Genomic DNA, 19,352 nt, shown 5'->3' on the forward strand with positions numbered 1-19,352 from the left:
ATACGTCTACTACTAGTTGGAGATGACGAGGTCGTAGTCTTAAAGATCTTGGAAAGATCGCATCATATGACATTGAACACAAATTTAATTTAAATTCTTGTCATACAGATTAAGGATATTTAGCTGTAACTTGCTGCACGCTGAGTTGGACTAACGACCACACGTAGTCTTTCAGCTATGTTTGCAGTGCAACCGACCGTCGGCGGCCCTGCCTCTCGGCCGCCGGAATCCGGCGGAGGGGCCCGCCGCAGCCTCACCTTTCTCCTCTTCCTGGCCGCCGTCGCGTTCCCCTGCGCCGTGCTCTACCGCGCCGCGGCCCCGATCGCAGCCCTCCCGTCCTTCGCTCGGTGGGACTCCGGCAGCACTCCCGTTGTGATCTCGGCCGTGGAATCGGTGAGTGTCATTTTTTTTTTTTATTCTCTTATTTTGGTTCGATGGATACAACGGTAATATTGTCCTTGGCTCTCCATTTTTTTTTGTTGGAAATAATTTGGTAATATTATCTTTGGCTCTAGTTTAAGAATGAACTGAGCTGAAGGGAATGATCAAGCTGAGCTTGAGTCCGGCCATGTTCAAGCTCAGTTTGAATTATTATCAGTTAGTAACTTGTGCTTGACTTGCAGAGGCAAAGACCAGCATTGAAGGATCTATGCTGAGCTGAACTCGTTTTATTCACGAAGTTGTTTGATGAAAAGCAATATGAGGTTACTCGAGTAATCAGACTAACCTCAAGCCATGATGTCTAAGTCAGATTAATCTAAGAGTTTGAGGAAATTTAAGAATTGTACAATTTGATATAATGGAAAAAACTAGATTAGACTGGGTGTTGATCTGATGGACAATCAGTAGGAGTACTCATGATCTAGTTGTATGAATGGATTTATGTAGATTTCTCTTCCTTTTGGATAGAAGGATCCCTAGACAATGAGCTGCACAATGGGGTACCCTCCTCTCAAACAACCCTAGGAACCGATTTATGTTGCCACGTATGCGGCGGATGGTAGATTGAGGTCCAATGCCTCCTTATGTTATTGAACTCTTCCCTGAATGCAATTGGGAAAGGATGCAATACTTAGGATCATTTGCTGAGATAGAACATCCATTAATCAACCATCCATCCATGTATTTTAATTGCCATATGTGGTGATGCAAACTATTTTCATAACCCTAACACCGTGGGATTTGGTCATAGGTCACTTGGTCCACACACCAAGGGCTGTACTAACTTGGTAAGTTGGTGATGGGGATATCAGAGCCCCTCATTCGGATGATGGAGTCAATTAGTTGCTTTTATTTTTGGTCGAATCAATTTAGTTAGTTGCTTTTGTTATTGGTCGAGTCGATGTGGTTATTTGCTTTTGTTTTAGTCAAGTTAATTGGATTAGCTGTTAAGTTGTGTAATTAGGTCGAGTGATTGGATCGATTTTGGTATGTCGTTAATTGTTTGACCTCATGTAAGGCCTATATAAAGGCCACCCCTCTTATGAATTAGACATTGAATGATCGAATAGAAAATCCTAGCCTCCTTTCTGCTTTTTCCTCTTTCTTCCTCCTCTTTTCTTTTTCCCGCGTCTCTATAATTTCTTCTTTCTCCTCCTTCTCTTCTTCTTCCTCTTTCTTTCTTCTTCCTACAGTGGTCCTCCATCAGTTGGCATCTTCAAATATCAAAACATATCAAGAAATATAAAAGTTGGGATCCACTCTACTCTATGATTGAACTAGAGAGTTTTGGTCCTCTATCACAAACTATCGTTGAATTATCACCATGACTTTCATTAAACAGGGCCTAGGGAGGAAGAGATATCAAAGGTCATAGTACCTTGCTCAATGAGGACCATCATGTGGTACATCAATGATCCATATTTGAAAACAAACCACTCTAATTCATTTGAAAACTGAAAATGATATGCATAATATACATGTGTTTATTCAAATATTAAACAAAATTGAGATGAACATGAGCAAGTTAAACAATTCTCAAGCAAGGGAGAAACTATTGCAAGATTCAAGACTCATCCCATTTACTAATTATTAAGATAGCTCATCATGTTGGAGATCATGCATACATATGTTCTGCATGTGTATTTGACAAAAAAAAAAGAAAAAAAAAAGAAAAAGGAAACAACATGAATTGTTAGTTTTAAAGAAGAGAAAAAGCTCCATTCCACATTGCTTGATTGACCACCCAATCTACTTTACTCCTTTCTCTTGTTTCTTTGGAAAATTTGTACAATCATTTCCTAAAAGATTAATAGGAAGGATTACCAGATGTCTAGAATGGTTACACAAAGATTCCACACTTATTGCATGGTCTTCGGTCTAACAACAAATTAAATTATTATCAAAATATTGTAATTTTCTCAATCCACCAAAATCTTTCTATAAAAATAAACAAATAATTATCAATGGTTGCAGCTGTGTGGCTATAGAGACCTGAAGAATAGAAAGAATTTATTAAAATTTATTAAAATTTATTTGCACGTGTAATTGAGCCAAGCTAGAAAGAGCTTGAATTTGGAGGTCAAATTTGATTTATTAATTATTTCATAAAACTTAATTCTAGTTAGTTTGAAAAGAGTTTAATATGAGTCTACTTGATCAGCTTCATTACAAAATATTGAGGTGAAATTGATTCAACTTCATATCTAGCTTGAATCAAGCTCATTTCAAGCATGAATTGGATCTTTCTTTAAGCTTGAATAACATTTAATTGGTTCGAACAAATAAACTCAAAAACAAATCATATTTAATTATAAAATTTAATTCTAGAAAAGTACTCTACAAAGCACATATTATGATGCCATAAAATATAACATTCTAAGTAAGCCCCGAATCAAAGCTTCCATATAATAGTATACATTATATATATATATATATATATATATATATATATATATATATATACACATCAGACTTATGGAGCAATTTCATATTTAATTAGGTTGAACTTTTGTTAGATTAAATCGGTGTTGAGCCTCATTTGAGCTTAATTACATATGCACCGAAATAAATATAATAAATATATTTATATGAAATGAACGGCTGTGATTTGCTGTATATACGGTCACAATTAGCAACTTTAATTACGGCTATCAAAAAGCCCAATTTTGTCACCGCTTCACAAGCCATTCATAATTCCTCACGTGCCTCCACCTACGTGCTCACATTTTGCTCGAATACTCTCCCCAAGAAACCTCGGTTCAGAAGTCGCGTGCCAAAAAAAAAAAAAAACCAGTAGTTCTCAAGAGACGTCGGCAACCCTTCACCTCCCTCTCTCTCTCTCTCTCTCTCTCTTTTCTCGAATAACTCCACATCCGGTCTCTATTTCTCCCTCACGTTTAACTCCACATCCCCTCTCTCTCTCTTCCTCTCCACCTTATTACCGCCCCCTTCTTTGGCTCTATATGAGAAAGCCCCCACGTTTAAGCGGGGGTCGCGCAGGGAGGTTCGCAATGCACCCCGCCTCCCCCGCCTCCTCCTCCTCCTCCTCCTCCTCCTCCTCCCCCTCCGCCACCGCCGCCGCATCCCCTCCGGCGGACGATATCGACGCTGTCCGCCGCTGCCTGACCCCCCTCCTCGTCCTCGCCGCCGTCGCCTTCCCCTGCGCCGTCCTCTACCGCGCCGCCGCCCCCATCGTGCCCCGCCTGCCCTCCGTCCGGTGGGAGCCTGCCCCCGCCCTCCTCATCCCCACCGTCGACGAGCCCATCGACGCCGTCGATTTGGTGAGCTCGAACCCCAGTTTGGGGTTTTCAAAATGATTTCTTTTCTATTAAATCGCTATCGTTTTCACTTCTTTCTTTTTTCAATCAATACCTCGTCGTCATCGTCTTCTTTTGTTTTCTTCTCAATCCGTAAAAGAAGACGAAACAATTGTTCGTAGTTGAGTTAACGTTGTCCGCGTGACCACGTGACTCAGGGCTAGACCTGGCCCCAGTAGCTTATGGGTTCCGGTTTGTTTGGACCAGTACGGTGCATTTGGGTTGACTTGGATCTGTTCGGTTTTAAGAGACTTAAAACAGGGAAAAAAGATAGAAAGTTGTCAGGCTGGCGTTATGCTTAGAATTGCTTAACTATGTTGGTGATCCTGAAATTTTGAACTATGATAATGGCGGCATTGAGATCTTGGATCCTCCACAAGATGAAATTTTTGGGTTTAAAAATTTGGGTTTAAGGTAGTTCATGGCTACCCATACATTCTATGGGCCGAGGAGATATCTATGAAGGAATTATTGACTATGTTTGTGGCAATAAAATTATATCTCAGGAATCTGTCTGTGCAATTGGGGTGTGTTTGGTTGCTGGTGATCTGCTAATCAAGGACGGGTCGGCAGCTTAACCAGCCAAACACATGTCAAAAAGCTTGGGTTGGTCTTATTCTGTCAACGCCTCCAAAAGCCACTTAACCTTGTTAATTTAATTTGCGAGGGAAAATGAGATAAAGCTAACCATCACATATCTCATTTCTCTCTCTTTACTTTCACTTTTTCCACAACTTATCGCCTAACCCTTGTCAACCAAATGGTGGATAATTTTATTCGGTGGTTAGCTAATTGTAGGTGTTTACCAAATGGTTAAATCTATCTACACACTAGTTAGTTGTTCAGCAGCCAAACACAGCCTTAGAGAAATTAAGTGTTATGTATAATTGATATAATGGTATTAGATAACAGACACAATAGTGTTTATTTTATATTTTTATTATCTCCATTTCCTATTGATGTTAGTGGAATTAAATTAATATATTTGAATATGGAAGATTTTATGAGATCCTGATGTCACTGTTTAATACCTAATAACAACAATTGTATATTTTAGTACCATGCAATTTAAAAATGAGTTTCTAAATTTTTAGCTTAGAAACATTTCATTATAAGTGTTGGATTGATCAACAGTCTCAAATTCTGGGTACCATTTGCCCATTCCATGATGACTTTACCTGAACCATGCATCATGTATTTCTGACATTGGAATGAAAGAAAGTTGGATTCTTTTCATTTTTCTGCATCATGATCCTTTGAACTATAAACCATTGAATTTTTTCATTGAGCAATATGATTTTTTCCTTGCATCTTAATTTTGGACATCATCCAATATACATTCCATTTGTAGGATAATGAGGATGCTAGGCTTGAGAAAGTTCTAAAAGAGGCAGCCATGGAAGATAAAACAGTAATCTTGACCACCTTGAATGCCGCATGGGCTTCTCCAGGATCAATTATTGATCTCTTTATTGAGAGTTTCCGGTTTGGTGATGGTACATGTAAGCTTCTGAACCACTTGGTGATAATTACATTGGACCGGAAGGCATACATGCGATGCATGTCCATACACTTCCATTGCTTTGCCCTTACTACTACGGGAGTGGATTTCTCGCAAGAGAAGCATTTTATGTCTGCTGGATATTTGAAGATGATGTGGAGAAGGATAGAATTTTTACGGGTAGTCCTTGAAAAGGGATACAACTTCATTTTCTCAGTACGTTTATCTCCATTCATGTGTCTAAGCTTTTAACTACTTACCCATTCATAGCGAAGAAATATGGACAACGATATTTATTTTTTTCATAGCATAATCGTTTTTTTGAAATATCTCTTAAAACATGTATGCAAATGCATGCCTGACATATTGTTATGCTGAACATGGTATCAATTATTATTCATTTAATCTTGAACTTGTTTATTTATGATTCTTGTTATATGTCTATTGCCAAGAAACTAAGTTTGATCTATTCTTATTGGACGGAAACTCATGGCTATCTAATATTTTCCCTTAAATATTATGAAATGCATATTAGAAAAAGTTTTGGATTGGTGTGTTCCATGTTTTAACTTGCCAACTTCGTTTATTTTGCAAGCTTATGATGCTCCTTATGTTCTCGATTTGTACTCTAGAATACTTAAATCTTACATATCAATTTATTTTGATACATGCCCATATTTAAGAACTTTATCAGTTAATGCACACATGCTAAAAGTGAGAAAAATTTATTTTTAATATTTCTATTTGTTTTAACCAAGGTCCGCAATCTCGATACCGAGTACCATACTAGTATTTTACCATTTCGGTATGGTATGATTAGTATGACCTAGTACAATATGGTATGAGATAGCTCCTGAGTCCTTTTTCTCATTTTTTATCATGGTATCATCTGAAATCGGGTGGCACGAATCAGTGCAGTATAGCATGCATCCTGGTTGTGGGTGGTATCAGGCAGTAAGGTATTGTTCAGCTCGGTATGGGCCAATTTGGAGTTGTCCCCAACCCGAATGGTGTTGTCATGCTGGTTCTGACCAGTACAAGTTGGTACGTCCCGAACTAGACGGTTCTTGGTGATACATCAAACATTTATTTAGGTGAATTTTTTATTTAACAAGTTTTCATTTACTAATTATAGACTCCAATAGTGATACTATTGCATTTGAACCTAGTTACTTCTTTATACTCCTTTTCTGGGCTACTATAGAATATGCTTGTGTATCGCTTTTTTCCATTCAAGAGCAATGTTTGCATAAGATGGTAGGAGTTGGATACTGATGGTTTTGAGCTTCAAGAGGTGATATACTACTTATAGCCGCTTCATATGGCTGAATTTCATACTCCAATGTGAAGGCCGATAAGCTTTGTAGCTCTCAATATAAGATGGCCTTGGCTAAAAGAGAAGGAAGTGAAAGGTTGCTCAGCACTGGATATAGCTTTTAGGAATCTGTTCAACTAGGGGTGTGCATGGTTTGAGTTAGGTCGATTTAGTGTTATATTTGAAGCCGAACTAATTTAAATTGATTTTTTAAAATTGAAACCGAAACTAACCGACCTTCTAAAAAATTTGGTTCAAACCATGGTCTGACAAACCGGCTTGTACCAGCCGATTCGGACCGGTCCGGCCTGTAACCAATACGCCAGAGCAGTGAAAACCGGTACGGGCCGAACCCAGCCGAAGCCGGAAAAGACGAAGAGAAGGAGAGAGAGAGCAGGAAAGAGAGGGAGGGAGGAGAGGCCTCCGCCGCCTGTGGAGGGCCGCGGGGGGCCGAGGGGCGGTGGGGGGGGGAGCCCGCGGGGGCGCGGCGGAGGCCGCGGTCGCGTCCCCTATTAGGCGGCCTCCACCGCGCCCCCGCTGGCTGCCCCCCATGGCCTCCGCCGCCCCCCCGCGGTCCTCCGCAGGCGGCCTCTCCTCTCCTCCCTCCCTTCCCCCCTCGCTCGCTCTCTCATTCTCTTCTTCTTCCCTGGCTCCGATGGGGAAGAATGTTTCGGTTCGGTACCGGTCTGAATCGTGCCGGTCCGATAGGCGGCCGGTACGTCTATCGGTACCGGTACGGCGAACCTTGGTTCAAACCGATCCGAAAATTTTGCTTTGGTTCAATTCAGTTTATTGGGTTGAATAGAGCTGGGCTAAATGGGCTTTTGTCAAATGGGCTAGGCTACATGAGATGGGTTAATTGGGTACCTTACTTTCCTTGAATATGGGCTAAATGGGAGCTTCTGAGTGGGGAGAAGGAAGGCCTTATCCAGCTTCCATCTGGCAAGGCCCTTCTGACTGATCCAACTTTCTGCCCTCTTATGAATCTTTAGTTTGGAAGCCTTGTATAGTCTCACTTCACATGTGATTCTTACTCATCTTTGGTATGATGTCCGGTGATTACTTATCAAGAGAAAAATGAACGTTCCATTTGAAACATGCATGCGAATGACTAATTGGAAGAGGATATGTTGCTATGGTGGATGAGATCTCAGTACTGGGAAGAATAATCAGGACAAGATCATAGACGATTTGAGACTAAAATTTTCTAAAAAGTATAGTTTCCCACTTTCTGAAGTGGGAAAATAATTTGGGAATCTATGATTTGATCCTAAAAGTAGAAAAACATGAGAATATAGCATTATATGATAAAATGTTGTCTATTAATGGATTTATACCAGTAAGAAAATCTAGCAATATAATTTATGCTTGCGAGCAATTGCAGATGCTGATCCAACAATCAATAAGTAAAATCCTCATTGCTTGGTGTAAATTTCTTATGCTTAATAATCAGCATGTGTCTCGAGGTGCAAATGTTCACACACGCATCTAAGATGAAAGCATACATCACCATTTGATTAGAATATAACGATCTTCTTGCTTATACTGGTTTCTTATACAACACCTTAACAGAGGAGGGCATTAATATCATAGCAGCTGCAATAGGCTCTAGTAGCTCGTGCACCTTGGTTCCTATCCTATATGGCATACGTAAATTGGACTTACCGGTGAATTAAAGGCCATTCTATGGCTGTCTCTCATAAATGGTGGTCTCATATTCTCCACTTTCTCTCTGGCCACTAGATCTATGATCACCAGAATTATCATCGTTACACTCACTGATCTCTGTATCTGAGTAAACTGACTCCTTCACTCTCTCCATTGGGGCTGTAACTATTTTTTTTCTTTTTCTTTCAGGTTGCGCTGAGCAACTACCTTCTTTATCTTTGTGCCCCTCTGCTTGGCTATGCTAGGAGAATGGATATCGCCCTTCTGACCGAATCGATCGGGTAGCATGGTGGCTTCGTCTAAGCAACCTTGGTCATATCTCTAGAAGGATGTCTTGGACAATGAACCATGATGATGGACTCCCCAGTGATCATTGTGGCAGTGGTTGATCAGTTGGAAGCAGATGTGAAATATTGGTAGTGGCTCTCCCCCAACCTCATTAGCTACGAAACTGGCCGGTCATAGAAGCGATCCTGACTCATCAAGTTCTGGCTTCTACTGCTAGCCCATAAGCCATCCGATCATGAAATCATCCTCATCTTGAACAAAGGCATTGTGGATCGGATCGATCTACTTCCTTTTGAATGCACTTCAGCCTCAATCTTAGTTTGTAGTAAACATATACGAGGCCGTTGAGGCGCCTTTTTATCAGACATTTGCTCTTCGTGTTGTGGAACCTCGTGTTCAGATAGTAAGTTGCATATAGAGTTCGTAATTATTTTATTAAAATTGTTCAAGTACATGAGCAGTCAAATTTTCATCTTTTTGCATACCTGCTAGATGCAAGTCCCTACTCATCTATCGCTACTCAACGATGTTGATGTACCCTTGGGCATGCTTCGTGTCTACCTCTCTGATCTAATTTTTTGCCCTCTCCATTATATGATCTAGAAATCTCATTTGAGGGTATCTCTCGATGTCCACGGCTTGAAGCATTGCATTTCTCTTATTTTCTTAACCAACAGCTCCAGTCCTTTCTCACGAATTTGATGTGGGCTTCGTATAGTGGCTTAATAGACTTCACTATCTTCTGGGCCCACTACTAAAATGTCTGCCTCGTCACCAAGTTCTCCACATTACTCCTCTTAGTGCAGACCCTAAATCTGCTCTGCTGCCACTCGGCAAATGACAAACATCTGATGCAAGTCTTTTTTTTTTTTTAAAGAAGGCTATCAAGTGCAATGTAGTTAGTAGCAAACCATGTCATACCTGATCTCAAGATCTCCTCCCCTGCATACCTCCTCATCGGTAATAGGATAGCAAAGATTGTTTAAGAATTATTACCTTTTTTGCTCTAGATCTCTGAAATTTAATATAACAATCAAAGTATGCTGTATCGATATAGGGATCCGTATCGGTTGCGCGACAGTATGGTATGGTACCGTATTTTTTTTTTTTCAGGCCCGTGCCGACGCAGCCACAGCCAGCAAGGGAGGAGGAGAGGGAGTAGGAAAGAGAGGGAGAGGGGCGAAATCAGACCTTCATCAACCACTCATCTAATAGAGTCAGCATGGGTCTCGGTTTTTCCGGGGACAGCTTTCTGGTACGGCTATTGGCCTCTCTTCGTTGAACGGTGATTCAAAGACATAGAGTCTCTCCTTCAACAGCAAGGCATTCACAAGGGTATCCATAAAAAAAAGGTCGGGAAACCAGCTAGCGCAAAGGAAGGGAGACGGGGTCAGATGCAATCATGAAGGGATCGGCCAATTCAAAGAGAACAGAACGGTCAACTCATCAAGCAAGCGCCGCTATAGGGTGGAAAAGAGGAGGGAGAAGGAGGAAGGGAGGGAGAGGGAGAGGGAGGTGGAGAGAGAGAGAGGCTGAGAGAGGGAGAGAAGGTTTTCGTGCTCCTTCTCCGGCCACATGAAAACATGGGTGGATTTCTCCCTCTCCCTCTCCCTCTCCCTCTCTCTCTATTTTTCCCTCTCTCCTCCCTCTCCCTTGTTTCGCCGGATTCCTCAAATGATACAACATTTCATATTAACTATGCTTCCAATTCTTCTCAAAACATGGAATCTAAGTTTAATATATAGAAAATGGTTCCTAACACTTTGAAAGCTAAAAATGGTGAAACTATAGCATAAACAACCCATTTATAGATAAATTTGGCCTCATACATTAGTTTCGGCCAAAGCTCCACATTTAGTCTAGTTTCAGATCGTTTTCAATACAAGTTTGAGATGAACTTTCAAAACATGGTTGGCAACCAATCTTAAAAATAACTCAAGCTGTGAAATGTGTCTTAACTAAATAATTGTGAAATGTGGACTCATAAAGCTGATTACCAGCAATTAAGACAAAGCTTGGTGGCTATGATTTTGGTTATGAGAAATTTAAGAGAAAGATAAACATAAACCTTATCAAGTTTCAAAGGGCTTATTTTTGGTTGACAGATTTTCAGGGATTCCAAAGGATGTGACATTTGTAGAGCGAAGCTGTCAAAGAGTGAATGGGCTCGATTTAAGTGTAGATTATTAAAAATTGAGTTCAAATTTCCTTTCTAGGGTGACAAGCTCAAAAACCAAGAAGTTTTAGGTATATTTCATGATCTTCACTCATGGATCTTGTAGATCAATCTTCTTTAGTTAAAAATCTTGTCGGTCTATTATGAAATTTTTATTTTTATCTGAACTCGCTGTGTTTTTTTTTTTCATTTTTGTGTTCATTGTGAGTTACAGTTAAAACCTTAAAAACCAAGAAGTTTTAGGTATATTTCATGATCTTCACTCATGGATCTTGTAGATCAATCTTCTTTACTTAAAAATCTTGTCGATCTATTATGAAATTTTTATTTTTATCTGAACTCGCTGTGTTTTTTTTTTTTTCATTTTTGTGTTCATTGTGAGTTACAGTTAAAACCTTAGTTTTTGTAGCAACTCGATGTGCTTAATCCCATAGTTTAAGAATGATCGGATCATCAGAGTTTCATGTTCCTACGAAGTTCTACACAGAAAACAGATTATTGTACAGCTAATCTCAAATCAATACCATTGAGATGTGAATCTTGATTTGTCTTCTCTGCCACTTGGGAAGTGGAATGTTATCAAGCTATTAAAGAACTGGGTTCTTATCATGTTTTAAATTGGTGAAATAAACATAATTTTCAGTTTTAAAGATGAGGCTGAGATATCTTATTATATTTTCCAAGAAATTCATGTAGTGATCTCCAAAAAGATCTATGAGGATGAGGAATTGTTTGAACCCTTGAAGGTCTGTTTTTGCCATTCTTTTACATGTTTCACCGCCATTTTTATGTCTGAACTTTTTTTCTCTCTGTGATCCCATTCTTTAAGTAACAATAGTATAATTTATCTATTTATTATGATCATGTCCAGATTTTGGCCATTTAATCTTATCCTAAGTACCTTCCAAATGCAATAGGCTCTTAAAATATTTATAATAGTTGTGATTTGTAAATTAAATTCGCTAGGTTCAAAAATTGCTTATCTGTTAGACAAGTCTAATGGATGTTTTCCAAAATCTTGGATTTATATAAAAGGGAATTTCAAAGTGAATGTTCAAGACTTTGAAATTCTCTTTATAGCAAAAGTTTATTAGAAATGTTCTTGGAATTTCTTTTAGGAACTCTTTATTTGAATTCTTCATGAGGAGTGGTCAATCAACGCTGGAACTAACAATTCCTTTCTTGTACAGCAAGCTGATTTTCCTGTTGATGCGAGGGATAAATTCTCCCACCATAACTGTTTGGCCTTTTCATAACATTGACCACCCAGGAATACAATCCTTTGTTCTCGGCTTTTGTTTTTTCATTTGCCTGTTGATGTTGACATGGCCCTTCTTATAACTAAATGGAGATCTCGCAGATCTGTAGTTTGAGTTGCTCATCATAATACAGGCGAAAAGAACCTTATGGAAATGTCAGGAGCTCATGTAGAACCTTTGATATAGGTGTAGGAGTAGGATTCTTTATAGGTAGTTGCCATGAATATTTTGTACTTCACAATGAAAATTTTTAAGGTGACTTTTCGACATAGATCTGTTACTGGTCATTTTGTCATCTTAGTGGTTGTAAGCTACCATGCAGAACAGTGACAACTCATAAAATAATGGAATCCTGTTTCTGAGAAAAAAAGAGACCATGTTTTGCATTTGTTTGTCATCATTGCAGCATTATTGTCGTGATTGCAAACTGATCTCTTGCTTAATAACTTGTTCAGGCAATAATTGGTTATCAAATATCTTTAATCCTGAATTTGGAAAGAAACAGCAAATTGATTCAAAATAAGTGCTCTGATTGATGTCCAATTGCTGAGTTGTCAAGGATGTTTGACATGTCACACTGTTAATTGCTTGTATCTTCTTTCAGGAGACTTGTTTCTGTCTGTTGAAGGCAGGTGCAGGGCAATAATCTCCTCCCCCCCCCCCTCTCTCCTCTCTCTCTCTCTCTGTGTGTGTGTGTGTGTGTGCATGTTTGCTTAGGAGGTTATGTGTTTCAAAATATAGATAAATATTGTAGTGCTGTTGAACAATTCTTTTTGGTGATTTTCATTTTTCGGCAGAATAAAGAAAAATTTAAAAAAGCTTGTCATGTTTCTGTGATGGTTTTTATAGTTTCAGACCGTTTCATTTATGCACATATATTTGTAGATTACCGGACTTTCCTGAATGTCTGTATCGTTGGTTTAATTGCAGGATGCAGATATCATGTGGTTCCGGGATCCACTACCACATTTTTATCCAGATGGAGATTTTCAGATAGCTTGCGACCAGTACTTGGGCAGTGCCACTGATTTAGGAAACAGGCCTAATGGGGGATTCAACTATGTAAAGTCTAACAACCGAAGTATAGAATTTTATAAGTTTTGGTACTCATCACGAGAGAAACATCCAGGGTTGCATGACCAGGATGTGCTTAATTTTATTAAATATGACCCATTGCTTGCAGAAATAGGAGTAAGGATTAGATTTTTGAGTACCACTTATTTTGGTGGGATTTGTGAACCAAGCAGAGATTTCAGTAAAGTTTGTACAATGCATGCAAACTGTTGTATTGGTTTGGGAAGGAAGATTCATGATTTAAGAGTTATGCTTGATGATTGGAGAAACTATATGGCACTGCCCCCAAACATAAAGAGATCTGGTCTGTATTCATGGAGGGTACCACAAAATTGCAGGTAAAATGGACATTTTAGATTAAAACATAAATATAGAAGGCTTTATTATGTTATTCTATATTGTATAATTGAGAGTTACATTTCTCTGTGCATTGGTTTACTCATTTCTTGTTTCTATTTTTTTCTGATGGGGTCACATGCTCATTTTCTCAGTCTTGCTGAACTACAGTCATGAACAAATTTTCTTGGAGTAGATTGATAGATGATGTGCAGCTGTAAATGATTTGTGCATATTCCAGTGAATTACTTTAAAAGAGGTTAGTCCTATATCAGATGGTTCTGTATTTCTTAAATTAATGCATGTATTATTTATATTACATCAGTAAAACGGGGTTCATGCATGTTCCAGTTAAGTATTTTCATATATCTTATAATTAGTTCCAGTACATCTGTGTCTCTTTTGAGGTGCTTTACATGAATATGGCTGTGCAGTAAAGTCTAGCCATGGGACTACCAGATGCCTTATTGATTTTTTCTGAGCAGTAAGTTTATTGTCTTTGTTACATGTTACCAATAGGTCAACAGGGGTTTTGTATTGGAGACATGTTAAGCTTTCTTAAGCTTTCACATAAGCTATGCTGATGACAATCTTGGAGTCAGGAAATATATATGAATCTAAATGATTTATGATAGTATCTTGATATATTGATTAATCTGTGAAAAATGGTTGAGGTAGTTAATTTTCCAGTAAATACTAGACTAGAAACTCCTTAAGAGTTCCCAATAAACAAATATGTTGTTCATGATACCTAAATCTAAATGCTTTCTGTTTTGGAGACTTATACTGTGCCTTGAGTCCTCCTTTATCTTCTTGTTCGTGTGTTTTCTTGTACTTCTCTTTTCAGTATGGTTTTCTCTCACCTGATCACAATATTTTATGATATGCAGCCTTCATTGACAACATGGTGGCAAGACACCACTTTTTCTGCGAATTTTGCGAGATTACATATTTCCTTGGTCTTAGCATACGTGAATACTTGATCGGCGAAAATTGAGACCGGAGAATTATTAAACTAAGAAAAGGGAAAAGGGAAAATACTGAATCTAACAACTTGAGCATACATGAGGAAGTTCTCTTTTGAACTTACAATTGCCGATCAGACTTGTACTCCTTGCTATTTTTTATATCGGTAGAATTTTATACATCAGTTATAGCTGATTGAATTTTATATAATTATGCTTTTCTTTTTTCTAGTGTTGCTATTCCTGTTTGTTGTTCGATTATCATTTATGATTATATTTGAATTTGGAGTAGAGATGGGCATCGGGCCGTGCCAGGCCCGGCCTAGGCCCATCGGGCCACAGACCAAACGGGCCGTGCGTGGCACGGCCGGCTTAACCTAAAGGCTAAGCCTGGCACGACCCTAGGCCCGTGGGGTGGCGGGCCATGCCGGGCCTGGCACGGGCCGTGCCTGGCACGGCCCGTCTGTCCAAAAAAAAATTACCGTTATGGGTGGCCCATAACGGCTATTTTTTTGGCCCATAACGGCTATTTGTGGCTTTTTACCCTTTTTACCCTCCCAACAGCCATAAAACGGCTATGGGCACGACCCGTCTGTCCAAAAAAAAAATAATCGTTATGGGTGGCCCATAACGGCTATTTTTTTGGCCCATAACGGCTATTTGTGGCTTTTTACCCATTTTACCCTCCCAACAGCCATAAAACGGCTATTTTTGTGACCATAAAAATAGCCGTTCCGAGCTAGCCTGCGGGCCGTGCCGTGCTTGGCCCATGAATCGTGCCAGCCCAGGCCCTTATGGGCCGTGCCGGGCTCGGCCCGCGGGCCAGAAATCCTTAATCCAGCCCGGTCCCCTTTTATGAGCCGTGCCTAGCACGGCCCGTTACTGTAGCAAGCGGGCACGGCCCGCTTCGTGCCGAGCCATGGGCGGCTCGGCCCAATGCCCACCTCTAATTTGGAGAGTGTTAATTAGGTTTAGTAACAGTTCACGATCATCCTTTTTCTGAACCATTGGCCTCATATGGACTACCTATATGTAAAGCATGCATTGTTTGCAGCAAGGTATGCCATCTCCATATCGTATCCCATATCGGTGCCATCCTATCACTATATCGGTATGCCCGATATGGAGACGGTTCAGTGTACTAAGTATTAGTACATTTAACGTACCATATACCAGTACTGAACCGGTACGGTATGGTACACTCCGTACCATCCGGATCGGTATGATATGGCATACCATTGTTTGCAGCATGTTAGTTGTATTGGAAATGATTCTAATATTGTGGACAAATTGAAACGTACACTAGCACCCCTGAGTTTTTTCTCTCTTGGGTGTGGTTAAGCTGGATAGATTTGATATGACAATTTCTTCTTCAGACGATCAGGAACCAAGAGCTTGAGAGCCAATGACAATCCAAGAAATGTCCAGAGTGTGGGGATATCGTTCCTGCTAAGATCTAAAAATCTTGTCATCTTAGCCATGAGGTTAAATTAACCTTGCAGCTGGAATGTAGCCAGTGCACTTCTGACTTCTTGATCATATTAATAGCTCAGCAAAAATTTCATGCCCGAAACTGGAAATGATGGCTTTAGTAGCTTCACATTGTTCCTTATGCATATTTTGAAATGTCTGTTAAGTTCAAGATACTGGCTTACTATATAGTATCATCCTGTTATACAGAAGTCGTGGACTTTTTGACTCCTATATGTTTTGCTTCTTTTTCTTCTTTAGTTTTAATTTTGATTTTGTGCAGATGCCTTCTTAACAGCATCCTATCTTATGTAATACTTAATCATATTTAATAAGCAAATATATCCTCATATGGTGCCCTTGATGTGTTTTATCCTATTTTTAACCTAGCTTTCCCAAGGTTGAGATTTTTAGGAGTCTGAAAATGGAACTTAAGCTGGGTGTCAAATATTTGTCAATGTGCTTCTTTTACCTTTATGTAGTGTTTGGTAATCGTCCATTGAATATGAGAAGAACTTGTTCGGGTTCTCGAACATATAGAACCAAGGATTGAGTTAATTTGCATTATCCATTGGTAAAGGTGATGGAATATCACATATTACAAGGAAAAGATCCATGACTAAATATTCATTTGCAACCATTCTCCAAACTTTCTCACTCAAGTTATTCGGTATGCAGATTCAACTTGTTCACTGCTTGCCCTCTATGGAAGCAGGAAATTTTGGATTGGGGTATGGCTAGTATTTTTTTTTTTTCTGAACAGGATACTTGTGTTACATTTCTGAACTTCTGTGGTTTTCAATCTAATAAACCCAAAAAAGGCAAGCTATTCTGGTGAGCCCATTAAGATAAATGATCCTGTGGAAGATTCCAAAGTTACCCTGATGAAGGTTGATTGATGCAGATGTCAAAAGGGAAATCAAGTCAAGCTAGAAAATGTGGAACTAATTAATTCATATTTCTCAAATGATCTTGTTGGTTTCCCAACAGTTCAAACTGCTTGAAATCCCCCCTTTCCAGTTGTGTCTTTTTTTTTTGTTTTGTTTTTTTTTTCAGAGAAATGACCTAGCATAAGTTGTTACTCTTCTTATAGGATCTGATCTGAGAACAGTGGGATGCAGAACAGCCCCCACTATTTATTCATAGCAAGTACCATGCGAGATTAAGAGCCTAAAATACATGGGAGTTGCTAAGCTTGAAGAGTTTAGTGGCTGATGAGGGATCAACTGCATTGGGGATATTTATGCTTGAGAAAAGCCCTAGCCTTATGTTCCTTAGATGCCAGCATGGAGCTAGTAGCAGCTGACTCCAAACTCTTCTTATTGCTCATTTCACCCTCTTTTTCCTCCAGCAGGTCCAGCCTGAAAACAGGGAAGCCAGTCTCTGCCTTTGAAGTCCTCAGCTTGCCCTAGATATGCTTTGCAAAAGGGCAATGGAGGAGAAAGTCATTAATGGATTCAGAACTGCCTTTACACAAAACACATACCTGATCCAGCAGCCATTCCTTCTTCCCCCATCCATCTTTAGTTTGACCAACTCAGATTCAGCTTCATTTGAGGTGGTTAACCAGATGTTCAGTGAGATTCGTAGACGGTTTTTTTTTCATAGACGCATACATACATTCATACGTATGTACGCATACATACACACATACGCATCCATACATTTACACTATGCATATGCATATGTATATATACAGCAAGGTTCCAATAATCCTGGCAAGTCAAACAACAAATCACCTGTGTTACAATTATGGCAATCGGAATAATGGCCATTTCTTGACCAAAACTATCTAGTGTGTGAATTTAAGATAGCAGCTGTTATTTGCCTAGTTAATCAAAAATTAATGAAAAAATGATGATATCTCTACTGAAATCACAATTTACCAAATCAGAGAAAGATTTTACTAATCGGTATGATAATGTAATTTGATATTATTAATTAAACAAAAAAAATGCTAAATAGCCGCCATGATTCTGGTTATACAACAGACACTACTACAGTTAAACATCCATTCACTGGATGCTCAGAAGCTGTCATAGCAGATGTCACAGATTGTAACACAATCTTAATTTACAGTGATACTAAGCCAAAAGTATATAACATTTAATTCATGAACAATTATGTGTCAACTAACATCTTTATCTTGTTATGATCATTCTTTTTAGCCAGTTGTGCAAGTTGCTCATAATCCAGCACAGTAGATCAAATACAATAACTTTTACCTTCAAGAAAGACAGAGCAGCCACTTCAGAAGGGGAGGGGAATGGTAGCAGCAGGGGTGGAGGAGGCATGCACAGGAATCTGCCTTGAGAAGAAGCATTGAGATGAGAACCATTTTTGCCTCCTCTCTTTCTTGGCCTTTCCTCTGCATGTCCCTTCCACTGCTACTGCTACATCCCAATCTCTCTCTCTCTCTCTGTGTCCCCCCTCCTGCTTCTGTGCTTTTATATATATATATATAGGCAAGAGAGCAGTACAGGTGGGCAGTACAGTTGGCAAGGCTATGATTCTATGATAGTTGTTTGGTTGTACTTTCTTTGGTGGTACTGCATGTACTGCTGCTGTTTACCCACTTTTTGGCTCCCAAAACATAAACTGGACCAAAACAGGGTCAGAAGAATAGTGTTATGCAGAGGCTGCAGCTTTACATGTGTGGGCCTGACTGTTAGAATATACTTTGTTAGTTTTGAAGGAGAGACTTGCTAATAGCTATCACGATGAACAAAACGGATCTATCTAAATGCCTCATATAAAAAAGGATCTAATTTTATAAGTTGATGTGCATGTACTTGATTGGCCTCTCAAGAGTTGGGGTAAAGGTGGTGAAGGGTCTATGAGGCTAACACATTTTTCCAGTGCACAGCCATCCATCTCTCATTCACCAATTCACTCTGTGGATATGACATCATTCCAGAATTACAGAAAAAAGTTGGCATCATTGCATGAAATTAGACATGGGAAAGGCTCAAACAAGATCACTTCAGAAGATATAGAAACTACAGTAGTCTAAATTAACTAGATAATTCTCAATCCCATGTATTAGGCCCTTGATTAAATATAACAAACTCAAGCTGGAAGACCAGCCATAGTCAATCTTCATTGCTTTTTTGGCGCACTCAGTTTGTTCGCAAAGGGCTAAAATCCTTGAAGCATGATCACTAGGGGCTCATTCTTGCTTGTTCACCCTCCTTACTTTGTATCAAGCATATCATAAGCGTCTAGAAATAGCAATAGGTGTGCTAGCCCTACTGTCATCAAAAATCCTATATCTAGAATCTATCTCAAGTCTAATTATAAATTAGTATAAAAATTTCAAATCCATCACATCAAAAATCAGTAAATCTATTAAGTATCCAAAGATAGACAGACAGAGAGACAGACAGAGAGAGAGACAGACAGACAGATAGAGAGAGAGACAGAGAGACAGACAGATCGATCGATCGATCGATCTGGTAGTAGGTATAGGAGGGTCAAATTCTAAATCCTTCTCAAATTCTATAAGGTTTTGCTAAATCTTATTAGGATCCTGAATGGATTGG

General features: G+C 39.3%; 1 protein-coding gene and 1 long non-coding RNA gene across 4 annotated transcripts; one reads left to right on the forward strand and one right to left on the reverse strand.

The window, feature by feature from the left end:
* The first annotated feature begins 129 nt into the window (after positions 1 to 129).
* Positions 130 to 18,195, forward strand: LOC103721742 (uncharacterized protein At4g15970-like). Of its 3 annotated transcripts, none has more exons than XR_015976080.2 (5): positions 130 to 393; positions 5,110 to 5,475; positions 12,896 to 13,377; positions 13,531 to 13,634; positions 14,266 to 18,195. XR_015976080.2 is itself a non-coding variant. In XM_088717598.2 (3 exons), the coding sequence occupies exons 1-3, from the start codon at positions 3,405 to 3,407 to the stop codon at positions 13,379 to 13,381; spliced, it is 1,170 nt and encodes a 389-aa protein (XP_088573724.1). In that variant the 5' UTR covers positions 3,279 to 3,404. The 3 variants fall into 3 exon arrangements, 1 of the variants encoding a protein (XP_088573724.1); XR_015976079.2 differs by lacking the exon at positions 130 to 393 and adding an exon at positions 3,018 to 3,722; XM_088717598.2 differs by lacking the exons at positions 130 to 393; positions 13,531 to 13,634; positions 14,266 to 18,195 and adding an exon at positions 3,279 to 3,722 and having other exon boundaries at positions 12,896 to 13,381.
* On the reverse strand, positions 16,913 to 18,420 carry LOC103721737 (uncharacterized). Its single transcript, XR_606347.5, has 2 exons — positions 18,036 to 18,420; positions 16,913 to 17,525 (listed from the first exon to the last, which is right to left on the reverse strand). It is a non-coding gene; the product is annotated as an uncharacterized LOC103721737 (long non-coding RNA).
* Positions 18,421 to 19,352: the final 932 nt, after the last annotated feature.

This window comes from Phoenix dactylifera, chromosome 3 (assembly GCF_051530095.1).
Source record: "Phoenix dactylifera cultivar Ajwa chromosome 3, Ajwa_hap1_PhDact_Kaust_v1.1, whole genome shotgun sequence".
NCBI classification, from domain to species: Eukaryota; Viridiplantae; Streptophyta; class Magnoliopsida; order Arecales; family Arecaceae; genus Phoenix; species Phoenix dactylifera.